This window comes from Podospora bellae-mahoneyi, chromosome 2, assembly GCF_035222275.1.
Source record: "Podospora bellae-mahoneyi strain CBS 112042 chromosome 2, whole genome shotgun sequence".
NCBI classification, from domain to species: domain Eukaryota; kingdom Fungi; phylum Ascomycota; class Sordariomycetes; order Sordariales; family Podosporaceae; genus Podospora; species Podospora bellae-mahoneyi.
In genome coordinates this window covers 4470078-4487248 of record NC_085881.1, presented here as the reverse complement: position 1 = coordinate 4487248, position 17171 = coordinate 4470078, and the positions used below count along the sequence as shown (strand labels likewise).

Genomic DNA, 17171 nt, shown 5'->3' with positions numbered 1-17171 from the left:
TATTTTTTCTTCTTCTTGAAACCGTGGCAATTTCACACAAAAAGGCCGCAGTTGCCAAAAATATGCTTGCGAAAAGAGTCATCGACCGGATGGAATGAAATGCCACGCAACATAACACAGCACAACAGGGATCACCTCACTGCTTCACTTACACGAAATGAGCTCCTGAGGCTGTGCTCAACGCAGTGTGGAAAAACACTGTTGTTTGGCACAAACAACATCACTTGAACAAGTGTTATATACATCTGCCAAAAGGTAAAGAGAAAAAAAGTGCAGAAAATGTTTATATATAATCAGAATAATAATGAGCGTGCTGGTCGTCTTCTCTCTCAGCTCATGAGAGACTTCAACCAAAATCCAAACCCCAGTCTCAACTTTTGTTCCCATCCCAAGTCGAAAAACCGCCAGCCACCCAATGTAATGATTACAAAGAAATGAGTTCTACATTTGCTTCTTTTTCTTATCTTTCCCGCACCACAATAGCATAATGACCAAGTCACAGAGAAAGGCAAAGCGCTATGCAAAGACAGATAACTGCCCCCTTCACTCCCTATAAACGCCTTGCAAAAATGCCCCTAACGCGCGGCGTCCCTTAAGCAACAACAGCAAATCACAAAACACACTCGGAAAAGCACAGTGAATAGCAGCGCAGAATAACCAAGGATCGACACACCACCAACAAACAACGGGTTCCGTTCTTTCTTCCAACTAAGCTGATAGCGGGTTAACATGTCCGTGGTTAAAAAAGGGCAAATGTGTTGGATGTTTTGATGCGTCGAATGCACCTTTTCCCTTCTCCTTTCCCTCTTTGTCCTCAATAACCACTACCAGCCTATATCTGTCCACCCATCTTGGCCCCTTGTTTCCCAACACTCGCCTCATTTAATATCATTTCCATACGCACACACGAAGTCGATAAATCCTAACCTATACCCCGCATCACCGTGATATCTTCCATGTCATAAGCCCTCATCTTCCTCCACTCAGTTTCCATCCCATCCCGCCTTACCATACCTCCCTCCATGTTGATTTTCCAGCTCGTCCACTAGAAATCCACCAAAAAAGTCAGACCACCGCCTTGTACAAACAATCGCCCAAGCAGCGTAGAAGATTGTGTAGCTCGCCAGAAAAGCAAAGCTCAAGAAGCCCCCATAGGAGAATCCGCAATTCCAGATCAAAGCTACAACAAGCCAAACAAGAAAGCTAAATGCAAGCCCGTCCAAGGTAAAAGGTAACAAACACTTGGGCGAAACAAGCAGGGCAACAACGCCACACAAAAAGAAACTCAAAAGATAAAGCTGAATAGCATAGACCGCCGACATTTGCTAGGTAATTAGGGCGGCAAAAGATGTTCAACTTCTAACATGTTAAACAGCTGACGTGGTAAAAAGAAGAAGTTGGTAAAGCGTCGGCTTGTTATTCCTGTCCAGAAAAGAATTATTCCCTTCAGCCATTGGCCTCTCCTGCCGGTTGTTACAGGACTTCGATTTGCTGTGGTGGCTGTGTTGCCTCCATCGCGTTGGGCACTATGACAGTGCCAACAAGAAGGCCTGTGGTAGCCGGTGTGAATGCCACTCCTCCTCCTACCTACTGAGGATAGTAGACCATTCCGGGGGTAGGCTGCTGGTAATAATATGCGTCAGGCCCAGGAACCATGCCAGGAGCAAACGGCTGAGCGGGAGGAAATGGTGCATATCCGGGGACAGAAGGAATGTCGTTGGCATTGAAGTAATAAACAGTGCCATTGACTTCCTGCGTCACCAGGTTGGGGGTCGGTGCTTGTCCAGGAGCCTGAGCACTGGGAACATCACCCTGAGCCGATGCAGCGTAGTTCATGGGGGCCGGAGCTGGTGGGCCTGCTGGCACAAAACTAGGTGCGTTGGCATTGGGCGCCATGTTGGCGGGCGGATAGCCTTGTGGGTAGTAGTAACCCTGTTGTGGCTGCATCCCAGGATATGGCTGAGCGTAGTAGCCGGGCTGGCCAAACGTGTTTGGCTGGAACGGAGCAGCATGAATCGCACGCTCCGGGATTTGTGACAATGGTGTAGCCGAGAGCTGAGACTGGTAGGAAGGGTGGCGGGCGTGGACGTCCGGGGGAAAGCCATTAGGTATCTGGGGCGGGACCTGGTGAAGGAAAGCTTGCTGATACGGGGCAGGCGCATTGGCGTTCTGTCGAACAGGAGACTCGATGTTGTCGATAGAAACTGCCTTCTGGGGACGGGGCTGATGCATTGGGATCGAATTGGGCTTGTTTTCTTGGAAAGCAGGCCTTTGGGGGAGAGGGTGCGTTTGTGGCTGGGGCAGAGCGTTGATAGACGACTCCGCAGACGGACCAACCTTCTCAGCACCATCCGGTTGTGCTGGCTGAGATGCTAGAGCTGGAGCTGGAGCTGGAGCTGGAGCTTGCATGATGGGGGCCGGGGCCTGAGCCTGAGCAAAGGGTGGCAGTCGTACAACAGGTTTGTTGGCATCAGCAGGCAGAGGCGGTCTCGAGATCGCAGATCCAGTGGGCGAAAGCATGAAATCACGTCCCATATCATGCGCAATGGAAGAACGACGACTCATCGCAACGCTGGGTGAGTATATGCTTCCATATATGCTCCCTCCCCATACACTTGTTCTCCGAGAAAATGGCCCAGATCCCATGATCGATCGAGGACCTTTGCCCCGGGTCCGCTGCTGGTTAGGCCGCAGCGCCCTTGGGATGAAGATGAAGGATCGATCTGGGTTTGGATATATATAGCGAGGCATAACCGGCGCGGAATGGTACGGCAGCGAGATTCGAACGGGTTTGTCTCGGCGAAGGGGGGGCCGGTGGTCGGGCAACTTGGTGTAGGCCTTCAGCACTAGACCAGGAAACAACTTGGGCCCATCAAAAACATTTGGGAGGTACACCCGGACAGTTACCGTGCCCAAGACTTTCTCTGATGACATGTTACGGTTGATAGGACTCTCTGGCGCTGGCGCGTATGGAATCACACCATTGCCATTGGCAGGCCCTTCAGGGTCTGGACGGTAGCGTGATGGCCGGTAGGGCGCTGGCGGAGGGTGCTCGGCAACCTGTTCATGCATATCATGCTGCCAAGGTCCTCGTGTGGTGGGATCAGAGGGGTTTTGGAAAGGGCTGCAAAGCATTGTTAGCATCCGTGTAGAGCGTCAAGGTATCGTGCGAATCCATATAACATACTTCATAGGAATGAACTCTCTACCGAATGCCCCCGCACGACCTCCTCCCCGGCCACGCAATTGCTGACGGGAGTATGGACGGAACCCATTGGCAGCTGGACCGGCATGACGATGGTCGTGCAAGAAGAAGTTGCCCCTGTTGGGTACAAAGGTTGGATCCTCATCCCTTTTCTTCCTATATTCATCATGCTCCCGCCGCTTCTGTTCTTGCAGCGAAGTCCGCGGCTGTTGACCTGGAATCGAAGTCGAGCTCACTATGACCGGCGCCGAATCCTTCACAGAGGGGGCCGTGGCAGGCTTCGTATCTGTCTTTATGTCGTCAAACTCCAGTTCCTCTGCTCTGTTTTCCTTGTCGCCCAAGGTCAGGCCCTCCAGCATGACATCCGCGCCGGCGATGACGGGCTCAGGCTTCTTGGTAGCGCTGTCCTTGCTAACAACAACATCTGGTTTATGGCGATATACACGTTTAGCGGACCCGTTACCCAGTGCCTTGCGAGCACTCAACAGCCTCGGCGACACTTCATCGACGTTGCTGGTGTCACTATCGTCGGCGGGGTCGTGCTCGTCGCTCGATGGGTCCGTGAGGGAGTCATCGTCGAGGTCAAGGCCAGGGCCGGCCTCTTCGTCTCCGTCATCCTCGATACGACGACGTTGACCGATGGTTTTTTTCCGTCGGGTTACCGCAGCCATTGTGTGGGACCGAGTGTGAGGTCGGGGATAGATCTTGGAGGATGGCGACAGCCGGAGCTGGGAGAGCAGGGGATCGTGATATTAGCGCCCAGGCCGCTTCGAGGGCATGCGTTTGTTTGCTGGTGATGCCGGGTTGTTGGGTCGTCGGGAGCAAAGAGTCAGAACACCTGCAGCCGGAACCGTCCTGCGGTGCAGAGTCGATGGGAACAAACTCGAGTTGGATCCGAGACGAAGGCCGTACGTCACAGTTGGGCGATGGAGCAAAGCGCAACTGCGGCCTGTCAAGAGGGAACGGCAGGGCAGGATCCCCAAAGTCGATCGTGGTCTGGCTGGGGAAGTCTAAACCTGAGCAAGCAGGGCTGTCCAGGTCTCAACTTTGCAAACCCAGAAAAGTGACCGTGCTCCTGTGAAATTTGGTATGGTGTTTCGTTGCAGGCTGCTTTTGCTCTGGAGCGAAAGCGGCCAGGTGACAAGACAGAGGCGAGCTAACTCCTCTGACACTCTTCTGGCAGACAGCAACCAGACAGAGTGGATTTGACAGGAGCCCTGTGGCGTGGGAAAGGGCCGGTGGACTTGGGAAGGGGGAAGGGGGCAGGCACAAGAAGGCCTGAAGCTGAGAGCCGTCGCTTTTTTTTTTCCTTCCTTCGAACGGGATGGAGTTGGAATTGGGGATCTGGGAACTGGAAGTCGAAAAGGGTGGCTCAGGCTCCTGGTCGCTGACTGCCCCATGTCAGTCCGTGCGCCAAGGCGACTGCCCGCCAAAGCTGCCAATTTTTTCATGCTTCTGACTGGCACACAGGTCAGCAGCTGGGGACCGTCTTTCCGTCTCGAAATAGTGGAGCTTCAGAAGCTCATTGATCACCTCACAAGGAGCTGATATTCCCTGACACTGACCACTGACCACTGACAACTGCCATCTCGATTCGCGATTGTCCCCATCGAGAATGACGGCCAAAGATGAAGCTCGGTCACCCTTGTACTCGCATCACAAGACAACCAAACCACCTCTTGATGTCACAAACAAGCCAATATCCGTACCAACATAAAGCAATACTTCGGCACATTCAATATCCTATGGCTCATGAGCACGTCAACCTTCAACACGGCTCGAGGCTGCCTTATTATGCATCTTCTCTGCATATAGGTTTCTGTGATATCACGATCTGATTTGATGCTTCTGAGGCTTTTACGCGGTACAGAGCTCGTTTCTTTGCAGAGGAGATTGGTCTCAGCTATCTTTAAAAGACCTATCACATTGTCTTCAGTGCCCTTATACCAAGTAGGAGTCTCCACACCTAACGTCAGACATTGTGACCTGTGTTATGCCGCCGGAACAATGGCCCGTCAGCTAGACTGACCGGCGACGTGGTGCCCGTCTGCCAGAGCGGTATTTTCTTAATCTCATCGGAGGTCCATTCGCATGTGCTTCTGCATCCCGGCCTTATCAGACATATAAAGTGCTCCGTCACGGACATGGCAGAACGGTTTCTTGCGGCCCGACTTGCTGTGTAACTTGCACCGAACTCTCCAAGTGGTATGCTTGGCTGTTATCATATCTTTGATATCCTCGTATTTTCTGTCAAGCTACACCCAAGTCCAATGTCATGTATCGATCTAGGGCGTTGCATTGAGGCTCAGATTATAGCAATGGCAATATCGATTTGCTGTTCTTGGGCCCCAAATTTCATTCTCAGCTGCGATGTGACTTCAAAAAAAAAAACTGACCCGTTGGTAACCGCCTCGTTGTCTTACTTCATATCTACTCGACATTTTATTCTCCACTGGCTTTTCCGCCTCTGCCTTATTCACGAGCACCCACTAGCAGGAGGCTTTCCCCGTACAAAAGCCCATAATTGAGCCCAGTCTTATATCAAAACCATCAGATGGTGAGGTGGCCGAGCGGTCTAAGGCGCCAGGTTCAGGTTCACCTGAATTCCGCTTGAACCCTTTCGGGGGTCCAAATCTCCTGGTCTCGCAAGAGGCGTGGGTTCGAATCCCACCCTCATCAATCTATTTTTCTTTTTCCTTTTCCTTCCAGGGAATCATTCATTCTTGCACTTTGTTTTGCATAAGGCCTGTGACGGTAATAATTTCGACTTCCAAACTGTCCGTCAAAGAGTTCTCCCTTTGCAGACTCCACCACACAATGTCTCCATCGACTCTGTGCTACCTTTTTTTAAGGTACAATAGGAGGAGAACCCCTAAGCTGGACACAAGCTCGAGCTTTACGATTGTAACTAGCCAAAGCGAGGTAGTGGTTGAAGAACCTGGAGACGGATATTACCATCTATACAGTTCGCTTACTATCACTCGACAAGTGAACTTTCAGAAGCCTTCACACCTGGTGTCAGTCAATTCGAAGATTAGCATTCTCTGCGATGTGATTGGTCAATTGTTGCTATCACCCTGGCGTGGAGCCATGATGTAGGTCTCTGATACGGACTAGGGTCGATTTGGGCACCTTCAAAGATGAAGTGCGATGCCTCTCTAGACAAGAGATTGTATAACAACAGACATCTTTCAGAAACGCCGTCATATCTTGCGTATATAGGAACAGCGTTACAGGAGAATACCCATCAGGCAGAATCGAATTCCAGGGCAACAGTTGCAAATCAAGCCTGTAAACTACCCCGGATTTTAGCACGGTTCCGCTATCGGAAGACCCCTGAAACGGGCCACCAAGAGACTGCCGTGGCGGATGGCGCAACCGGCAAAGATTTGAACAGTCATAAATATTTTTCTTCCCCCTCGACACACCCCGCCGAGCTGGACGAACTTGGCGAACCAGACCATAAATCATGAGGCCAATCGACCTTGCCAGCCGCTCGGGCGTTGCCCTGAGAGTATGTTTCCTCTTCCAGGGGGAGAGAAAAGAGACTCGCCGCTAACATATGTGACTAATCGCAGAGGGCCTTCCAAACCCAGCAGCTTTGCCAAGCAGCGGGCTCGAGACAATACTCCAATATCACCTCCCTCCCACCAACATATGAGAAGCTGCACAGCAAGTACACTGAGGTCCGCAGAGTGCTGGGCGCCCAGCGGCTTACGCTGGCCGAGAAGATCCTCTACAGCCATCTCGACAATGCCGAGGAGTCCCTCCTCAACAACACCAACAATGGCCGCGATATCAGAGGCAAGGCGAACCTCAAGCTCAAGCCCGACAGAGTCAACATGCAGGACGCCTCGGCTCAGATGGCTCTCCTGCAGTTCATGTCGTGCAACCTCCCCCAGACCGCCATTCCCGCGAGTATTCACTGCGACCACCTGATCGTGGGTAGCAAAGGTGCCGATGACGATTTGCAAGCTGGTATTCAGACCAACCACGAGGTCTTTGACTTCCTTGAGTCGGCTGCCAAGAAGTACGGGTTGGATTTCTGGGCTCCGGGTGCTGGTATCATTCACCAGACTGTCTTGGAGAACTACGCCATCCCCGGTTTGATGATGCTCGGTACCGATTCTCACAGCCCCAACGCCGGTGGCTTGTCTACTATCACCATTGGTGTTGGTGGTGCCGATGCCGTCGAGGCTCTTGTCGGTGCTCCATGGGAACTCAAGGCTCCCAAGGTCCTTGGTGTCAGACTCACCGGTAAGCTTAGCAACTGGGCTTCTCCCAAGGATCTGATCCTGCACCTGGCTGGCCTCTTGACAGTCCGTGGCGGTACTGGTTACATTGTCGAGTACTCGGGTCCTGGTGTTGAGACACTGAGCTGCACTGGTATGGCTACCATTTGCAACATGGGCGCTGAGATTGGTGCCACCACATCCATCTTCCCCTACACCGAGGCCTCAGCCAGATACCTCGAGGCTACTCGCAGAGAGCAGGCTGTCAAGAATGCTGCCGCTTTTCAGAACTTCCCAGGCGCGGGCGCCTCTGAGGATGCGTACTTCAGGTTCAAGGCCGACGAGGGTGCGCAATACGACGAACTCATCGAAATCGACCTGTCCAAGCTCGAGCCCCATATTAATGGTCCCCATACTCCCGATCTTTCCACTCCCCTGTCCCAATTCAAGAGCACAGTTCAGGAGCAGAAGTGGCCCGAGAAGCTTTCGGCCGGTCTCATTGGTAGCTGCACCAACAGCTCGTATGAGGACATGACCCGTGTCGAAAGCATTGTGAGGGCTGCTGAGGAGGCTGGACTGAAGCCTAAGGCTGATTTCTACGTCACTCCTGGCAGTGAGCAGATTCGTGCCACCCTCGAGAGAGACGGCACCCTTCAGACCTTCGAAAAGGCCGGCGGCATTGTGCTGTCCAACGCCTGCGGTCCCTGCATTGGTCAGTGGAAGCGCCAGGATGGTGTCGAGAAGGGCACAGTCAACGCCATTCTCACCTCTTACAACCGCAACTTCCGCGGCCGTAACGACGGTAACCTAGACACCATGAACTTCCTAGCCTCGCCCGAGATCGTTACCGCCATGGCCTACGCCGGTTCCACCACCTTCAACCCCGTAACCGACTCCCTTACCACCCCCGATGGCAAGGAGTTCAAGTTCCCTGCTCCCCACGGTCTCGAGGGACCCAAGACTCCCTTCGACATTGGCAAGGATGTCTTTAAGGTCGCCTCCCAGCCCCCCAACCCCAACGAAAAGGTCGCCATCTCTCCTACCTCGGAGCGTCTTGCCCTTCTGGAGCCCTTTGAGCCCTTCCCCAACTCTGACCTTTCCGGTCTCAAGGTCTTGGTCAAGGTATCGGGCAAGTGCACAACCGACACCATCTCCGCCGCCGGGCCCTGGCTCAAGTACAAAGGCCACCTCCCCAACATCTCGGCCAACACCCTCAACACGGCCGTCAACGCTGAGACGGGTGAGGTCAACGTCGCCTACGATCTCGACGGATCCAAGCACACCATCCCCGAGCTGGCCAAGCTCTGGAAGGAGCGCAACCAGCCTTGGCTCGTGGTCGCCGAGCACAACTACGGCGAGGGTTCCGCCCGCGAGCATGCTGCTCTGCAGCCCCGCTACCTCGGCGCCAGGATCATCGTGTGCAAGTCATTCGCCCGCATTCACGAAACCAACCTCAAGAAGCAGGGTGTTGTCCCCCTGACGCTAGCCAACGAGCAGGATTATGATAAGATTGCTGCCGGTGACGAGGTTGCTACTGTGGGCTTGTATGACATGCTCCAGAATGGTGGAAAAGGCGAGGTCCAGCTCAAGGTTACCAAGAAGGGTACCGGTGAGGAGTTTTTGGTCCCTGTCAAGCACCAGGTTAGCAAGGACCAGGCTGGGTTTATTTTGGCGGGGAGCGCGTTGAATCTGTTGAGTAAGAGTGCTTCTGTTTAGACGGGAGGTGGTGTCTAAGAGGGGGGTGGGTGTGCATTATACGAAAGCAAGCGAGCGACTTTACGAGATATTCATTTCCTTTTGTTTGTTTTGCATGGTGGCTACCTGGGGGTCAACTAAAAATTCGGTTTGGTGAGGGGGGCTCTCTGGCTGGTTGGCATCACAAATTGGAGGAGGCGTGTGCGGATGGATATATACGGTCTGGAATTTGAGATTGATAAAGTTTGTGGGTTTTTCGATGTTTTATTTTTATTTTGTACATAATACTAAGTTCTCATTGTAGATCGAAATGAAAGTACATATCGAAAGGTTTGCTTGCGTTTGCTTGTGTGTTGGGTCGCATCCTTTTTTTTGGTAGTTATTCTCTGTGTGACCGATATACAGCCGGTTAGATTGGTGACGGTTGGTCGGGTGTTGAGAGCTATGTATCTAGAGTTTTACAAGTTTGACTAACTGTCGGGCTGTTGCTCCAATGCTCTCTCATTTGGAAAGCTCACTGCAAGTAGAGGGCTTTTTTAGTCGGGTGTCAGTTCTAGTCGTTGGTGTCGCGGTACGAACTTCCGGCGGAAAATGAGGTGCGTTGTTGCAGCCCTTGTTATAGACGTTGGGGAGAGGGGCGGGGGATATCCTAACCTACAAGCAGTAGAAATGATATTTTGTATTGTACTGTCGGTGGTCGTTGTCGAGCATAATTTACCTATGTAGGTCATTGGGACTAGGTGTTTCTTACGGCACAGTGTGCGTGTGTCCTACAAGACCGATGGCTCGCTCCATTCTGCGCGTCCACACTGTGCAACTTCGAGAGCTATGCTAGATAAATTTCAATTCGGTGAGCGCTAGTTGGTCGCTGCGAGACCATTCTATTGCTATTTTTACGCCTGGGAAATCATAGTCTTCTTCTATGGAGCTGGGAGAGAGTCGCATGTAGTCGCGATAAGACTATTACAGGCACCTAGCTCTCACCTCAGCCTCTCCCCTCACCCATATCGATTTGACTATCTCGTGTCTTATCACCTATACCTGCTCCACTACAATGCAGTCGCTATGCTCCTCTCAGCCATGTACGCTATCTACCCAAATCACCCACAGAACGACATAAAAACCAGATAAACTCAATTAACTAGACGCCCCTCCGATGCAGCTATGCTTTGACGAAACCGTAGAAATAGAAAACTACCCCCCCGTACTCCTATGAGAATAGCCCATGTCTTGCTAGACTTCCCTCGACGACAAAAAAAATGTATACTGTGTAGAGAAAACACCACGTCAGCCACTCCTCTCGCCTGTGAATGTGATGCCAAACATGCTTACAACTCCTTTACTGGTCCCCTCTGAATCCCTCCCTCCCCGACACCAAGCTTTGTACAGCAGCCCGCCGATAACTTAGCCCAATAACCTTATTCACGAATCGTGTTTTCTCTCAGTCAGTTCATACCATACTCGCTCAGCTCAAAGCTCCCATTTACACTTCCGCTCCCTTGCCCGTTCCGGTCCCCAAAACTCAAAACCCCATCTCGACTCACAACGCTCAGTCCGCTCCCCGTCCTCTTCATCTTTCGTATCTTTCTCTCCACTCCATTGACCACAGGACCACTCGTCCCACTCCCATTCGCAGATTTTGCAATCGCCTCATTCGTGCAGAGATCCATCGGGTCTCCTCCACCCTCAGCTTCCACTGCCGGTGTAGGCATTATGCCCCTCAGGCTCTTCAACGCCCCCACCCAAGCCAGGTTTTCCTGAATAATATCAGGTAAGGTCTCCTCCCAAGGTATATTCAACTCAGCCTGCGCTTCCATCTGCTTTTTCAGACTTTGTGCTGCCTTGCCAAACCGCTGCTTTCTCGTCCCCCGAGCTTCGATCTCCTGGGCCTTCATCGCGTGCCATGCTAGAGAATGAGCCCGCGGGTAGTGTATTCTAGGATCGATGTCCAGAGCGAGAGGCTCATCTTCTACTGGTTTTGCCTTTGGTGGCTGCTGCGAGACTGTCGATGAGACAGCAGACGGCGAGGCCGGAGGGGGTTTGTTGAGGCCTGGAATCTCCAAGCCGGGAGGCGGGGTGGATGCCCCTGGCTGAGAGTATATGAAATAGTCTAGATCTGTTGGAGTGACCGGACGAGTCGCCTTGGCTGGCGGTCGCGCCTTGGTAGTGATGACGAGTTTCTTGGTTTTTTTCACCCTCGGTGGAGTGCTTACGCTGTTTGCTGTAGAGTGGTTTGTCTCTGTAGGAGGTATTGGAGGGGACTCTGAAGAATCGTCACGCTTACTTGTTGAGGGCCTCTTCTCCAGGAAAAAGTAGTCCGTCCTCGGTTGATGAGAACTGGGCCCGACACTGGACGTAGTGGCAAATATCTCCAGCGACTCGTGACGAGATGTCAAGGTGGGTTTGCTAGGATGAGGGGGGAGACTAGAGTCAATCTCCCTTTGGTCAATGTGACCCCTTTGATCCAGATTCAAGGAGACCGATCTAGAGGGAGGATTCCGCTGGGAAATAACCTCCGCTGAGCCATTGATTGGTGACGTTGCCGTGGTCCCACTGACAGATGGGCGTGCAAGGTCATTATCTAGCTCGTCGGCGAACTTAAGGGCCCTCATAGGCGCCATTTTTCTGACAGGTTCTTTCGCACTTGGCTTACTCTGCTTCAGACCCGTCCTCCGCTCCTTTTCTGGCCGCTTTTCTGTGGAATCCGGAGCAGAGAGCGAGTCTGCAGACGCACCTGCCCCGTTGAGCCTAGACTCATTTGACTGCGACAGGATTGGGGAAATCTTTTGTCGCTTTTTTGGAGGCTCCATATCTTTCAACAAAGTAGGGCTTATGGGCGCGGTATAGGCGCGGGCTGGCGCCGGTGGAAGTTGGGACCGAGCAGAGGCCACTGTCGTCGAAGCCATCGTGTTGATCACTGGCCTTTGCTCTGGAGGTAGAGATGACGAGCTCCCTTTGGTCTTTGGCGGGAGGAATGGTGGTGTGCCGTGCTTGGAGTCGGAGTGGGGAAAGCCGGAGGAGGCTGTTTTACGCATAAGAGTAGCTGGTCGTTCCAGCGTCTTTTTCGGGTTTGGCTTTGACGACGGAGCCAAATTGGCGGTCACGCTGGGAAGTGACGTGGGCCCGGCAGGCGCTCGAGGGCGGCTATTTCCTTTCAAAAGTCGAAGGTGCTCAGGGCACAGGGGCTCTTCCTTCACATTGATTTGAGCATTGCATTCTGGCCATGGGCAGCTGTCCACGTCACTCGGCCCATCGCGTTCACTTACAAGAGGACGACGGGGCGCAGACGACTGTGAATCAGACATGGCGGCGGTGGCCTCTCGTGAGCCCTCTTCATGGGAGGCTGTCGAGGCCGAGACTCGCAAAACGGTCCGCGCAGACGATGAGGGTAACAATGCCGACTTCTCATAGTACTGGCGTTTCTTGGTCTCTGGCGGGCCACTGCAGTTTTTGCAGACCCAATTACTATCCGAGAGCGTGGTTAGTCAATGGGGTTGGAGGTTAGGAGTGAGGTGAGCATGCTGAGAGATAGGATGGGCTACGGCAAAAGATTAAGAACGTAAAACAACAATAGAGTGAGTTGTGCGGCGCGGGAAAATAGGCTATCAGTGGGGCACTACTCCATATAACATGGGGGGGGGGGGCTTGGAGAGGACAGCCAACCAGGAGCGAGGGTTTGGTTACCATCTAGGACGGCTAGCTATGCGTTGTATCGAATAGGTGGCAGGCTGCCAAAGATGCCAGGGAATGATGGAAGCTTGGAGATAAAGATGCAAAACATACCTTGGGTCTTTCGGTAGTGGCCTATGACAGGCAGAATGATAACATCTAGTGCAAAGTCTACAACGAAACAAAGCCTTGTCGGGCGTTGCTTCTAATTTGCAACGCCTGCACCGCGGCATGGGTCCTGCTTGTTTGTGATGTCGACCTAAGTATGACCTATGTGAGATGATTAGCGCCAATACAAGAAAAAGACTATCTACGATTTCAGGGAGGTCCAAAATCAAACAAGACATGTGCCTCAGGTCTTTTCAGTTTATGTTTGGTCATCATACAGCCAGCTCAGCGGTTTTATGGTCCATGTTGGGCGACGAGGCAGGGCAGACAAGGTTCGGAGAACTTCATCCGCCAGATGTCCACCACAGCCTTTGGCCCCTTGTTCGTAGAGATGAGTGAAGTCGAGACTCCGTGTAGCGGTGGTGCCGAAAACCATGGTCTCCAGCATCGATGTTCCTGCCACCATGCGAACCGCACATTGCCAACAATCTTCTAGGTAGCGCGGAGGAAGTAGCATGCAACAGACGCGCCAAGGCGCAAGGCCTGGTCACCCAGAACCATAATACCAGAAGAGCACGCGCGGCTATCAAACCTTTTACCAATTGCTCATCATTGACACGTAAAAGAGGTGAAGAGAGAGGTGGAAATGAAAGTGAAGCTTACCTGAGAGACAAGTGCGGAAATAGGTAGGCTTGTTGACTGACACTCCCGTCCTGTCGCTTCCTTTTTGGCTACCTGTATCTTGCTCCCACTCCGCTTAGGTCTGAGTGCGACTTCGTGGTTCCTCTATGTCCGACCGGCGACCACAGCCCTCAGCAATCCAAGTCGCGACACCATGTGCCATGAAAAATAGGGATGGCAAGCTGAACCAATAAAGTCGGGGAAGGACAGAGCTGAAATGAGCTCAGATGCGAGGCCAGTTTGGATCGAGGAATGAAAACGTGGGGAAGGTTTGAATTGGAATTGTCGAAGAAACAGCAGTCAGCAGCCTAGTAGACGGAGTTATGAGGGCCCGTGCGCAACGGGTCCCGGCAGAACTGTAACAAGCTTCGACTCCGCCTGCTGTATTAGGGTTAGCGCACATTGGCAAGGCAGCAGAGCGCCCGCGATAACAGATTGCGGTTTGCGATTATGCAGAAGGGAGTCCCCTTTTCCGACAGCTGTTCAGCAACTACACCATCCCCGAGCTGCAATATCTCTGTCAAGCCTCCAATACTCCAAGAAATCGATCGCAATAATCATTGCACCGAATACAGAAGAACTGCATGGACTTTCTCAAATCCGCCGTCGCTTCGGCGATGGCAGCGAAGGGACCGCCATTCCCCTATAATTTTGGCGATAAAGTCGACCTTGACCCCTCTATATGGACTCTGTACAATGGCACTCGGCGGGTAAGCTTCGCAACCCAACTTTTCTCTACCGTATGCACAAACCCGCAGAACACACCTTAGCTGACTAGATTTATGGAGTAGGAAGATGGTTCCGATTGCAGTATCTTCTCATTCGAAATCGCCGCGAATCGATCCGCCCTCCTTCTCGCCAGAAATGCGCTGAAGAAGCTCCGAACACTACGACACCCGGGTGTAATAAAGGTGCTGGATACGGTGGAGGTACGAGCTTGCGCGACAACCCGGATACTGCTTCATACTGAAATGTTTGAAAAAGTCAGAGACGTATATATACATCGCAACGGAACGCCTAGTACCTCTGCGATGGCACGTTAAACGAAAGAGTCTAAGTCCTGAGACGGCGAAATGGGGTCTTTACAGCATCGCGGTTAGTTTCATTCGACTGCGTGATGTTTCTATGCAGGGTTTTGTAATGCTGATAATGACCCAGCGAACCGTCAAATTCATCAATGATGAGGCCTCGTCAGTCCATGGCAACTTGAAGGTCGCTTCTGTTTACACCACAGAAAGTGGCGAGTGGAAGCTTGGTGGTTTTGAGGTTTTGAGTAATGTTAAAGATGACGAGGCTGTGATCTATGTAGGTTGGAGATTCCTCTCCAATGAGCGACCGACTAACTGACATGAATGTAGACATATGGCAGTCTTGTCCCAGACTCAGGACGGTATACACCGCCTGAGCTAGCAAAATCGGGATGGGATGCGATCAAGCGCAGTCCTCACTCTGCTGTAGATGCGTACGACTTCGGTGCGCTGATCTTCGAGATTTTCAATGGCAGTTTCAGCAGTGACCAGGCTGGGCAGACGAAGAATATACCGCCCAGTCTTCACCCAAGCTATAAGCGTCTCGCCAACCCAAATCCCAAGGCCCGACTCACAGTGGCTCACTTCCTTGAACAAGGCCGTCGAAATGGGTCGTTCTTCGACACGCCTCTAATCAAACTAACCGAGGGAGTTGAAAATCTCGGGGTGAAGACGGAGGAGGAAAGAGAAGCGTTTCTTGAGTAAGTGTTTGATTTTTCAAGTCATAAAACGAGCGTTTGCTGACTCGATGCAGTGATCTCGATCAGCTCACCGATGATTTTCCGGAGGACTTTTTCAAAATGAAAGTCTTGCCAGAGCTATTGAAATCAGTGGAATTTGGAGGCGGCGGTCCCAAAGCCTTCGGACTCGTCATGAAAATCGCCACGAAGTTATCGAATGAGGATTTTGACGCCAAGGTCCTTCCCGTGCTTCTTCGACTGTTTGGGAACCCTGACAGAGCTATCAGGGTGTGCTTACTTGACAATTTGCCCCTCATGATTGACAGGCTCTCGCAAAAAACAGTCAATGACAAGATCTTTCCACAAATAGTAAGTTAAGAGTCATAACTAGTGGTGCGGTAACAGGTGTTGACGTAGTCTAGGTTACGGGGTTTACAGATGTAGCACCAGTTGTCAGAGAACAGACACTCAAGTCTGTCCTCACAATCATCACCAAACTTTCCGACAGAACTATCAACGGCGAATTGCTAAAGTACTTGGCCAAAACAGCCAATGACGAGCAGCCCGGTATTCGCACAAATACTACGATTTGTCTTGGGAAAATTGCCAAGTATCTGGGGACTTCTTCCCGTTCCAAGGTTCTCATAGCGGCCTTTAGTCGCTCACTTCGCGATCCATTCATTCACGCTCGAAACGCTGCCCTGATGGCTCTGTCTGTCACATCGGAGCACTTCTCCGACGAAGACTGCGCGACTCGCGTTCTTCCAGCCATCTGCCCGTCGCTCATCGACAAGGAGAAGCTTATTCGAGACCAAGCAGTCAAGACACTGGACGTGTACGTCCAAAGGATCAAGAAGGCAGTCGAAAGCATGCCCGAGACAGCTCTACCACCAGAAAGCGCGATCTCTGGGAACCCCAGGATGGGCACACCCCAAGCAGAGGCAGCAGCCGGCTGGGCAGGCTGGGCCATTTCGTCTTTTACAAACAAGCTCTCCGCTGCAGCAGGGGATATTACTTCCTCCAACGGGGCATCCTCTGTCCCAGCTTCCTCGTCTGCTCCTCCCTCGCGCCCATCAACAGCAGCTCCCATCACGTCCAACTCCTCGGCCTCGCCACTCTACCGGCAAGCAGTCAAATCCCCTCCTCCATCAGCACCCCTCACCCGAAACCCATCGACAACAGGCGAGTTGTTTTTCCCAGAGGACGGCAACAACGATGATGGTGCCGACTTTGACGCGTGGGGTGATATGGGCGACATGGACGACGATGATCCATCCACTTCGAACAAGATGACTGCCTCGATATCGAGCAATCAGTCAAACGACAATCCGTTTGCGGAGCCATCATCGTCAAAGAAGAAATCTGCAGTAACGACAACGGCATCAAGTAAACCGTTTGATGATGGCTCGGAGCCAGATTTCGCAGGGTGGTTGGCGCAGCAGGCGGAGAAGAAGAAGGGAGGAGTGTTGGGGGGGAGTAAAGCTTTGCCGAAGGGGTTGGGTAAAACTACCACTGTGACGACAGCAAAGAAGACGACAGTGCCGGTGAAGAGTAAGCCAGTTGTGGTGAAGAAGAAAATTGATACCAAGCCCAAGGATGATGATGGAGACGATGGGTGGGGTGGGTGGTGATTTTCGCTGCTTGAGAGACCTATGTATGACGATATAAAAACCGGGTACTTATAATATAGACCGGTTTTGGTCAGGTGTTTGGTGGAGGCGATCGAAAAAGCATAGGAAGCAAACTTGGAGGGGTTTTTTTTTTTTTTGTTGTGTTTTAGGTTTGCATGCGAGGAGAAATGGAGTTGCGATTGATGGGCGGCTTGTTGAATGTGCTGTAGATAGTTTACAAACCAAATAATGGGAAAGCGAGG

The 17171-nt window shown here is 52.1% G+C and overlaps 4 protein-coding genes and 1 non-coding gene across 5 annotated transcripts; 2 read left to right on the top strand and 3 right to left on the bottom strand.

The window, feature by feature from the left end:
• Positions 1–186: 186 nt before the first annotated feature.
• Positions 187–4665, bottom strand: QC761_212400 (uncharacterized protein). Its single transcript, XM_062876973.1, has 2 exons — positions 3188–4665; positions 187–3124 (listed from the first exon to the last, which is right to left on the bottom strand). Exons 1-2 carry the CDS (start codon positions 3874–3876, stop codon positions 1588–1590), a joined length of 2226 nt encoding a protein of 741 aa, XP_062735622.1. The 5' UTR covers positions 3877–4665; the 3' UTR covers positions 187–1587.
• A 1033-nt stretch (positions 4666–5698) lies between these two features.
• Positions 5699–9462, top strand: ACO2 (aconitate hydratase). Its single transcript, XM_062876972.1, has 2 exons — positions 5699–6719; positions 6784–9462. The coding sequence occupies exons 1-2, from the start codon at positions 6675–6677 to the stop codon at positions 9151–9153; spliced, it is 2415 nt and encodes an 804-aa protein (XP_062735621.1). The 5' UTR covers positions 5699–6674; the 3' UTR covers positions 9154–9462.
• Positions 5762–5884, bottom strand: QC761_0044910. Its single transcript has one exon. It is a non-coding gene; the product is annotated as a tRNA-Leu (tRNA).
• Positions 9463–9982: 520 nt separating the features above from the next.
• On the bottom strand, positions 9983–13214 carry QC761_212380 (uncharacterized protein; the record flags this gene model as incomplete). Its single annotated transcript, XM_062876971.1, has 4 exons — positions 9983–12323; positions 12399–12560; positions 12916–12936; positions 13188–13214. 4 exons carry the CDS (start codon positions 13212–13214, stop codon positions 10578–10580), a joined length of 1956 nt encoding a protein of 651 aa, XP_062735620.1. The 3' UTR covers positions 9983–10577.
• Positions 13215–13832: 618 nt separating this feature from the next.
• CEX1 (Nuclear aminoacylation-dependent tRNA export pathway component) lies at positions 13833–17171 on the top strand. The gene is made up of 7 exons (XM_062876970.1): positions 13833–14300; positions 14382–14519; positions 14575–14685; positions 14749–14895; positions 14949–15319; positions 15373–15667; positions 15721–17171. The coding sequence occupies exons 1-7, from the start codon at positions 14175–14177 to the stop codon at positions 16927–16929; spliced, it is 2397 nt and encodes a 798-aa protein (XP_062735619.1). The 5' UTR covers positions 13833–14174; the 3' UTR covers positions 16930–17171.

Bases quoted from the DNA above. Each gene is read 5' to 3' on its own strand.
- ACO2 (XM_062876972.1), top strand. From the start codon at position 6,675: ATGAGGCCAATCGACCTTGCCAGCCGCTCGGGCGTTGCCCTGAGA. The intron at 6,720-6,783 runs GTATGTTTCCTC...GACTAATCGCAG, and splicing joins GCTCGGGCGTTGCCCTGAGA to AGGGCCTTCCAAACCCAGCA.
- QC761_212400 (XM_062876973.1), bottom strand. From the start codon at position 3,876: ATGGCTGCGGTAACCCGACGGAAAAAAACCATCGGTCAACGTCGTCGT. The intron at 3,125-3,187 runs GTATGTTATATG...AATGCTTTGCAG, and splicing joins AGAGAGTTCATTCCTATGAA to CCCTTTCCAAAACCCCTCTG.
- CEX1 (XM_062876970.1), top strand. From the start codon at position 14,175: ATGGACTTTCTCAAATCCGCCGTCGCTTCGGCGATGGCAGCGAAGGGA. The intron at 14,520-14,574 runs GTACGAGCTTGC...TGTTTGAAAAAG, and splicing joins AGGTGCTGGATACGGTGGAG to TCAGAGACGTATATATACAT. The intron at 14,896-14,948 runs GTAGGTTGGAGA...ACATGAATGTAG, and splicing joins ATGACGAGGCTGTGATCTAT to ACATATGGCAGTCTTGTCCC.